Source organism: Brachyistius frenatus, unplaced genomic scaffold (assembly GCF_029030835.1).
Source record: "Brachyistius frenatus isolate BFR_SWC_R1_liver_20210118 unplaced genomic scaffold, ASM2903083v1 Contig_776, whole genome shotgun sequence".
Lineage (NCBI taxonomy): Eukaryota > Metazoa > Chordata > Actinopteri > Embiotocidae > Brachyistius > Brachyistius frenatus.
Window position 1 is genome coordinate 1,880 of NW_027211375.1, and position 8,994 is coordinate 10,873.

An 8,994-nucleotide genomic window follows, 5' to 3' on the forward strand; every position below is an offset into this window, starting at 1 on the left:
TATTCGGTTTAATTCGAACCAAACTAAAAACACTCCCAGCAGCCTCAGCTGTACTCTGTACCTCTTCTGTTGTCACATCATCTGATTAATACTCAACCTGTGCTTCATATTGTATCCGCTGAGGATGAAGAAGTAAACACGCTGTATGAAACACTGCTGAGCCTTTATCCAGTCGTTTTTATCACACCTGCACTTCATCAAACCTGATAGAGATCAATTAAAAAGGTCAATGTTGACCGTAGGCATATCAGAAAGTTCCCAAGTTATTGAACGTCCTGCATACTACGTCCCGCCCACCGATAGCTGTAACATGACTGCACCACAGGCCTGTCAATCAAACAGACATGCCCCCCCCCCAAAAAAAAAAAAAATCAAAAAAAAACAGGTCTTTTTGAAGTTTATTTTCTAATTAATGATGGACCTCTAGTGGCACTCGTTGGTATTACATTTTAAGGCACTTCTGCATCAGCTTCATTTTTCAGACCTGGAAGCTACGAACACTTTTATAAACAGTCTGTGGTGCAAACGGACCGCAACAACCTTCACGAGGAAGTATTTCAAGTGTTGTCTCTTGATCAACAACAGTATCTGAGTTCCCCACGTTTTTGTTCCCGCTGGTACGTGAACATTCGTGATTTCACCGCCGACCCGCAACAGAGAAATACATTTCCTGCATGTCAAAATAACCTCCTCGTGATCTGTACCACTCTTAGATAAAAAACAAAACAAAAAAAAGTTCCCCTTTAACATGTTTGGAGGTCTCAACATTGATGACACACGCTTATTTAATGAAGGCTACCGAAGCTGTGATGGCTTCTGAACGAAAGTATGAAACTACAGTGCTGTTATCTCACTGTATTCATGCAGCAGTGTGACCGACAGCTGATCCTGAGTCAGTTCCTGTGAAACTCAAAGCGTCACCAGAGTGGGTCACCGTGTCTGCAGCGCGACACGTGACGGCGTTTCACCTGAAATCACACCGTCGAAGGTTCAAAGAGTTAGAAAAAAAAAAAAAAAATCAATATTTAATCAAATAAAATGGGATTTTCTTAAAAAATGCCCCATGCAACGTTCACACCGGTTTGGAGGACATTTGAAGGACATCTGGAGGATGAGTTCAACAACGTGACCTTTATTCTGTTCTCCACTATGTATGTATGTATGTGCACCGACGATCAACAGCTGATACTGTTGAATTCGTGGATTTTGCTCCGAGTCAAAATTCTTGAATGATGTTCTTCCCTCTGGGCCGCGGAGGAGGTCGGCGCTGAGAGACGAAGGACTGGGCCTTCCTCTCCACCTCGGCGCAGTAGATCTCTGAGAGCCCCGTGTCCCTGCACGGCAACGAGCACACGTCAGACACACACACACACACACACACACACACACACACACACACACACACACACACACACACACACACACACACACACACACACACACACACACACACACGGTGGATAAAAAAAACGTCCAATCACCTGCTCCCGCACCCACCTGAGCTCCTGCAGCTTCCTGTCCTTGATTTCCTCCAGGCGCTCCCTCCTCAGCTGGTCCGCCTCCATCAGCTGCTCCACCTCCTTCAAGGCCTCCCTGCGCTTGGCGGCGGCCGCCATCTCCTGCTCCTTCATCTGCTGTCGGATGGCCCGTGCGTGACGCTGCGCCCGCTGATTCTGCCTCTCCTCCTGCTCCCGCCGCCTCACCGTCGCCTCCTGCTGCGCTCTGGGCGGACACAACGTTTGGATTTCGTCAGGTTTTCCCACCGAGTAAAAAAAAAAAAAAGTCAGAAAGATTTGATCGTTCTTTGGACAAAAGTCCTGGAAATATCAGGGAATTTATTTTGGATGTTTTAAACTAAAATATATTTTTTCCATGTAGTGTGTTTTGTTTTTTTATTTCCCGTTTGTGGCGTCCTGCCTGTAATTTTTTTTATCCTCTTTCCTGTTCGTCGACGAGTCACAAACACTTCAGTAAAGATGAGCCTCTTCTTGTAACTGCTGAGGAAGCACGACGTGCATCAGAATGTCGAATTCAAAATGATGCATTCAAAGACTGAGCGGTAAAAACTGACGACAGAAACGTTTGTAAAACTACTAAAGATCTATTAAATACGGGAGATGGAGTCTTTTGCTGCCACGGCAACAATGAGAAACACGTTGAATTCTTACTGTTCCCATTTTTGATTGATTTACTTTCATCAAGTTAGTGTTTTTTTGCCCGGGCCTCGTGCCCTGTGTGATCGTAACTGCGCGGCAGGCTTTAAACCGTGAAAGGTTTCGTGCTGTGAGCTGTCAGATCGATGTGAATAAAATAACGTGTGTTTGTCGTTCATTAGAGGTCAGTCGCCTTTGACCTCCGCAGCGGTCATCATTACGTGCAGATGAGTTTTCAGATGAAGCGAAACCGTCTTACTTGAACACCCTCTCGAAATCGGCCCTCTCGCGGACGGCCTCCATCGACGCGCAGCGCTCTTTGGACCGGATCTGCTCCAGGCGGGCCGCCCTCAGCATGGCGCCATCCCGCGCCTTCCTCCTGGCCAGCTCGCTCTCCTTCTTCCTCCACTCCCTGTCGGTGCTCTCCCGGTTCCTCCGAGCACGGAGTTCATCCTTCCACAGACACGAGGACGCTTCAGGATATTTGAACGGCGCTTTAGGTCTGTCACGGGGACCGAGCCGAGCCTGGTACCGACCTGCTCCGCCTTGTAGTCCCGTGCTTTCTCCTGCCGGGCCCTCAGCCTGGTGATCTCCAGCTCCTTCTCCTTCTTCACGCGTCCCTGCTCGGCTTCGAATTCGGCCTCGCGCTCCTGCGGAGGAAGAGATCGGTTTATTAATGGCGGAACCAATAAAAGAATAAAATAAAAACGTGTGTCCAAGAATAAAAAAGAATGAAAAACAATAAAAGAACAATAAAAGAAGAAACCATAAGAAATCGGTATCTTTATGGTGGAACCGATGTAAAAAAAAATACAAATAAAAAAAAAAAAAAGAAAGAAAGCTTTCTATCCGTCTGACCTGCTTGTTCTTGATGTACTCCATCTGTTTGGCGTCGGCCTGCTTCTCCGCCTCCATCCTCTGCTCCTTCGCTCGCATCGTTTCAGCGTTGATGCGCATGATCTCCTCATTCAGCCGCCGCCGCTCCTCCTTCTTGTTCTCCAGCGCCTGGAGGAAGACGACGGGTCAGAGAAGACTATGTGTGGGTGTGTGTGTGTGTGTGTGTGTGTGTGTGTGTGTGTGTGTGTGTGTGTGTGTGTGTGTGTGTGTGTGTGTGTGTGTGTGTGTGTGTGTGTGTGTGTGTGTGTGTGTGTGTGTGTGTGTTCCGTGCACCTCGAGGTCCTCGCGGTTCATCCTCTGCTGTTTCTCTCGGACCTGCTGTCTCTCCTGCTCTCTCATCTCTTCCTGCACCTGCCTCTCCTCCAGACGCTGCTGGATCTGCTCACAGATGTGCTGCCTGCCTCTGAAACACAACACACACACACACACACACACACACACACACACACACACACACACACACACACACACACACACACACACACACACACAGAGTTTTGTTGGATGAACTCCATTAAAGTTGATATGTGTAACGGTCCTGCAGTGTGCTCTCGTTACTGGATCCTCCGCTGTTTGTGCCGCTGGTCCATCTTCTCCATCTTCTCCACGGCCTGGCGGCGCTGTGTCTCCGTTATGCCGTCCAGCCGCCGCTCCTCCTCCTCCAGCTCGGCATGGATCTGCTTCTTCTCCTGCATCTGGGCATCGAGTGTCGCTTTACACCGAGCGCCCCTGATCAGCTGAGGAGAGCGCACACACACACACACGCACACACACACACACACACACACACACACACACACACACACACACACACATGTAAACACACGTGTTGATGTCCACGTGCAGTAAATCACAAAGAAAAGTTCCCAGAAAAGTTGGGACGCTGTGTAAAATGTAAATAAAAACAGACGGTGATGATTTTTAAATTATGTAAACTCATATTTAACTGAAGATACACCAAAGATGTTGAAACGCAGAGATTTTTATTGAGGAACCGTGGACGCCTCATCCACGATTCCCAAAAAGAATCTCAGATTGTGATCCATCAGACCACAGGACAGTTTTCCACTCCACCTCAGTCCATCTTCATTGATCTCGGGTCCAGAGAAGGCGGCGGTGTTTCTGGATCGTGTTTCTATCTGGTTTCTTCTTTGGAGAGTTTTAACCTTCATTTGTGGACGCAGCGATGAACTGTGTTCACAGACGATGGTTTTCACAAGTGCTCCTGAGCCCGTGCAGTGATTTCCACTCCAGAATAATGTTTTTAATGCAGTGCTGCCTGAGGGGCCCGAAGATCACCACCATAAGGTCTGAAAGCTTTCGTGATCCTCTTGTTCTCGTGTTTCCCACCTGGTTGAGCTCTTTGATCTCCACCTCCCGCTCCATCCTCAGATTGTCGCTCCGCTCCACCAGGCGCTTTGTTCGGTCCCGGGCCCGTCGCTCCGGCTCCGTCGGTTCCTGCTTCTCCTTGCGGGCCCGGTCGATCTCAAAGATTCGCTGCTTCATTTCCTCTGCAGCTTTCTGAATTAGAAGTATATGAAAAAAAAAAAAAAAAAGAGAAAAAAAGAGAGGAGCGTTGTTATTAATCTGCGGAGTCACATGACTGTTTTTACGGGATGTTTTTCTTACAACACTCTCTTCTCTCTTCGTGTGATGAGCCCTCTGCATTTCCTCTCTGTCCTCCTTCAGGAGTCCGGCAAACCGGGACGCCGCGGTGATCCGTTCAAACTCATCTCGAGTGAGAATGGCGGACTGTCCGGACGGATCGCTCCGAGGGATCCTGACATCACGACACTGATTTATTATCTCTACCACATTCTGTACTTCAAACTTTACAGGAACTGATGATCAAATAAGTTTATATATCACTTTCTAAGCATTGTAGAAACTTTTCAAATGTACTATATTTATAATTTATTTTTTAATAAATGTAGTTTTATCTATTAGAATATACATTTGAATACACTAACAGACTTGTTGTGCCCACCTGAGAGTGCGGACGAGGTCTTTGGTGATGATCTCAACTGTCTCCTGATTGTTCTGCCGGGACAGATGTTGAAACAGATGTTGGGACAGATGTTAGGACAGGTGTTAGGACAGGTGTTAGGACAGGTGTTATTGACTTTTATTCTCTTCACCCAAGTCTACTGTCTTGTTGGGTGGTAAAAGTGTGACATTTGGTCGTCCGTGCTCGGGCCGCTGTGTGAACCGAACTCACCGGTTTGGGGCTCTCAAACAGGGTCTTGTCCACCCGAGGGCCGGGAAAATGTCTGCCAGATGCCAGTTTCTGCAGCCATCGACACAAAACGTTACCACAGGTGTGAACACATTTTTTTTTTTTTTTTTTTAAAACAAGGCATGGGCCATATATCTTATATTTTATCATATTATGATGTAAGAATAGATGTCATCTTTAAATTTTAGATATCATAATATCTTAATGCAGCATAAGGGTTGTCGATTTCTGGATTTAAAGGCTTCATTTCAGTAAAGTGGTGTCAGTTTCTGAACTTATTTGGCTTTTTAATTATTTATCAAAAGTCTTAATGTGTAAAAATGTTCTTAAAGCACCAAAAGACATGCAAATATTGATATGGATGTATTTGGTTTAAAAAAAAAAAATCGTCACCCAACCCTAACAATAATAATAATGATAATAATTAATAATCTCTGAGGTTAACTATGTTATCATGTGGTTAAGATATATTGTAATGAGAGAGATATATGACTGTGAAACTGACCATGGCTCTCGGTTCCTGGAGTCCAGCGTTAGGATAAATTAGTCAAAAAACCACAACACAACTATTTGGTTGTTAACTGGTATTAAAGACCAATAACTCGCGCTGAAGCTCAGTTTTATGTCCACTTTTGTATCTCGCTTTCCGAAAGACGTCGGTGGCGTTAAGCGACAGCCATTTTAAAAAACTGCTTGTTTTCCGTTGCCATGGGAACAATGACGCTCAGGCTGAAAGGAGGAAGTAGGAGGTCGAGGAGGGGCTAGCCGGGCTAAAGCTAAGAGCACCTCGTTCAAAACTGTAAATGAGAAACACGGCAAATTTAGACCACAGCCGACAAAATGGGCGACAGGAAAGTCTTTTTTAATTTAGCGTCACACGTACAGTTTGTTTAGATGCAAAACCAAAAAACGGCATCAAAATAAAATAAAAAATAAAAAAGCCCCGCTGTGAGCTTCAGCTGTTACACTTCAAACTTTTACATGCTAACGAGATTGTTTGTGGACTCAGCTGAGTCACGTGATGCAGAACTGAACAACCCGGATGAACTCCGGAACAACAACCAGGCATCGTAATGTCTTAAAAAAACGACGTAATCTTCTTTCAGTGAACAGATAAGGACTCTGAAGGATGTCGATTCTGAACACTTAGTCAACAATGTTTTATCGATACTGCGTGATACAATTATTTCGAAATTGAATTCCATAAAACATTAGTGCATGCTGCCAAACAATTTGCACTCAATTTGTTTGGGTAGATTTCACCCTTTGTTTTGAGTAAAAAAGTACCTACATTTAACAGCTATGACACACTAAAAGGTCAAATCTACTTAATATTTCTCAATACATTATACAACTGATTACTTAAAAAAAGGGAGTATTATAAACTCTTAATTTGATATCAATAATTAATCAATATGACTAATTAAACATGAAGGTAAGCTTTACTTAAAAAAAACAAATGTCAGACACAGGAGTTGATCTTGCCAATTACTTTTTATTTAACAAAGGTTACAAAAGTACGTTGAAAAAGAATTTCAATACAAGTACGTGATAAATAAAAAACAAAAACTGAATGCTTGACCCCAACATCATTTGCAATCAGGTAGCACACACATAATATTCTTCAATTTAAGGTCCTCGGTCTGTGTTCAGTTCAGGTACCTGATGTTCCTGAAAGGACAGCAGGTTCAACAAAATAAACAAAAACATCCCGTAAAAACGGTCATGTGACTCCGCAGATTAATAACAACGCTCCTCTCTTTTTTCTCTCTTTTTTTTTTTTCATATACTTCTAATTCAGAAAGCTGCAGAGGAATTGAAGCAGCGAATCTTTGAGATCGACCGGGCCCGCAAGGAGAAGCAGGAACCGACGGAGTCGGAGCGACGGGCCCGGGACCGAACAAAGCGCCTGGTGGAGCGGAGCGACAATCTGAGGATGGAGCGGGAGGTGGAGATCAAAGAGCTCAACCAGGTGGGAAACACGAGAACAAGAGGATCACGAAAGCTTTCAGACCTTATGGTGGTGATCTTCGGGCCCCTCAGGCAGCACTGCATTAAAAACACTATTCTGGAGTGGAAATCACTGCACGGGCTCAGGAACACTTGTTCGGCGCAGTAGATCTCCAAGAGCCCCGTGTCCCTGCACGGCAACGAGCACACGTCAGACACACACACACACACACACACACACACACACACACACACACACACACACACACACACACACACACACACACACACACACACACACACACACACACACACACACACACACAGTTTTGTTGGATGAACTCCATTAAAGTTGATATGTATAATGGTCCTGCAGTGTGCTCTCGTTTTTGGTTTTTTTGGTTTTTTTTTTTTTTGGAGGGGGGGGGCATGTCTGTTTGATTGACAGGCCTGTGGTGCAGTCATGTTACAGCTATCGGTGGGCGGGACGTAGTATGCAGGACGTTCAATAACTTCAGTGTTTACTGACTCGTTTTAAGGCTGTTGTTTGCTCTCTCATTTCTGGTTTTCATCAGGCCGAAGACAAAGTTCCCCTCCAGCAGGGTGGGAACTTTCTGATATGCCTACGGTCAACATTCACCTTTTTAATTGATCTCTATCAGGTTTGATGAAGTGCAGGTGTGATAAAAAACGACTGGATAAAGGCTCAGCATTGTTTCATACAGCGTGTTTACTTCTTCATCCTCAGCGGATACAATATGAAGCACAGGTTGAGTATTAATCAGATGATGTGACAACAGAAGAGGTACAGAGTACAGCTGAGGCTGCTGGGAGTGTTTTTAGTTTGGTTCGAATTAAACCGAATAATTGGACACGTTAAGATTTTGGCCGTCCACTTCTTATTGAGATCAGGTGATTTGATTTTGGAGGTCAAAGGTCACTGTGACCTCGCAAAACACGTTTGTGGCCATAACTCCAAAATCCGTTGGCTAATTAGGACAAAATTCCACACAAGTGTCCAACTTGATAAAACGACAGTGATGACATTTTATGTCCAAAAGGTCAAAGGTCAGCGTCACAGTGACATCGTAAGCAGAAGGGGAGACTGTGACCACATGTGATCCACTTCCTGAATGTGGGACTCTCAATCTAAAATGTGCTGATTGCACAGATCTTCTGTGTGTCGGGTTGAACATGTGTGTGAAACATCGTCTGTTGCCTTGGCAACCACCGTGTGTCCCATCTGAATCAGATTTATTCAGTCTTCACTAGATGAACTAGATAATATGAGCCTGGACAGACGTGGAGGGAAACTAGGTCTAGTTGTAGACCGGGTTTGGACAAACTGGTTTTGGGCCTGATTTTAGACTAATTTAAAATGGTTTTGGACTGGGTTCCAGATTTGGACTTGGACTTGTTCTTCCACTTTGTTTGGGACTAGTTTAGGACTAGTTTTTGTCTCAGTTTAAACTAGTTTCAGTCTTGGCTTTGGACTTCTTTCAATCCCAGTTTTGTGCTACTTGTAGACAATCTTTAGACTCCATTATACACGCAACGGGCACACCCATCGACGAAAACAAATGATTTTAACAACTTTTAATCCCAAACATGCTAAGAGTGCACAGAAAAAATTTCAAGTCAGTCCGACAATATCCCGAGGAGGAGTTTGTTAAAGTACAACATGTGCGAATCACCAAAAATGGCGACTAAATTCAAAATGGCGGACTACCTGTTGAGTTGACGATGCTCAGGAGAGCA

At 44.7% G+C, this 8,994-nt stretch overlaps 1 protein-coding gene across 1 annotated transcript; it reads right to left on the minus strand.

Annotated features, from left to right (window-relative positions):
- Positions 1 to 736: 736 nt before the first annotated feature.
- On the minus strand, positions 737 to 6,233 carry cfap45 (cilia and flagella associated protein 45). Its single transcript, XM_069688816.1, has 12 exons — positions 5,792 to 6,233; positions 5,269 to 5,337; positions 5,038 to 5,090; positions 4,680 to 4,830; positions 4,401 to 4,571; positions 3,609 to 3,787; positions 3,324 to 3,453; positions 3,012 to 3,158; positions 2,690 to 2,803; positions 2,413 to 2,606; positions 1,498 to 1,722; positions 737 to 1,334 (listed from the first exon to the last, which is right to left on the minus strand). The coding sequence occupies exons 1-12, from the start codon at positions 5,792 to 5,794 to the stop codon at positions 1,217 to 1,219; spliced, it is 1,554 nt and encodes a 517-aa protein (XP_069544917.1). The 5' UTR covers positions 5,795 to 6,233; the 3' UTR covers positions 737 to 1,216.
- Between the last annotated feature and the right edge of the window lie 2,761 nt (positions 6,234 to 8,994).

What these genes read in the sequence shown, in the direction of transcription:
- cfap45 (XM_069688816.1), bottom strand. An exon ending in AGATCAAAGAGCTCAACCAG is followed by an intron (nt 3,788 to 4,400) that starts GTGGGAAACACG and finishes CGCTCTCCTCAG; the next exon opens with CTGATCAGGGGCGCTCGGTG. An exon ending in AGTACATCAAGAACAAGCAG is followed by an intron (nt 2,804 to 3,011) that starts GTCAGACGGATA and finishes CTTCCTCCGCAG; the next exon opens with GAGCGCGAGGCCGAATTCGA.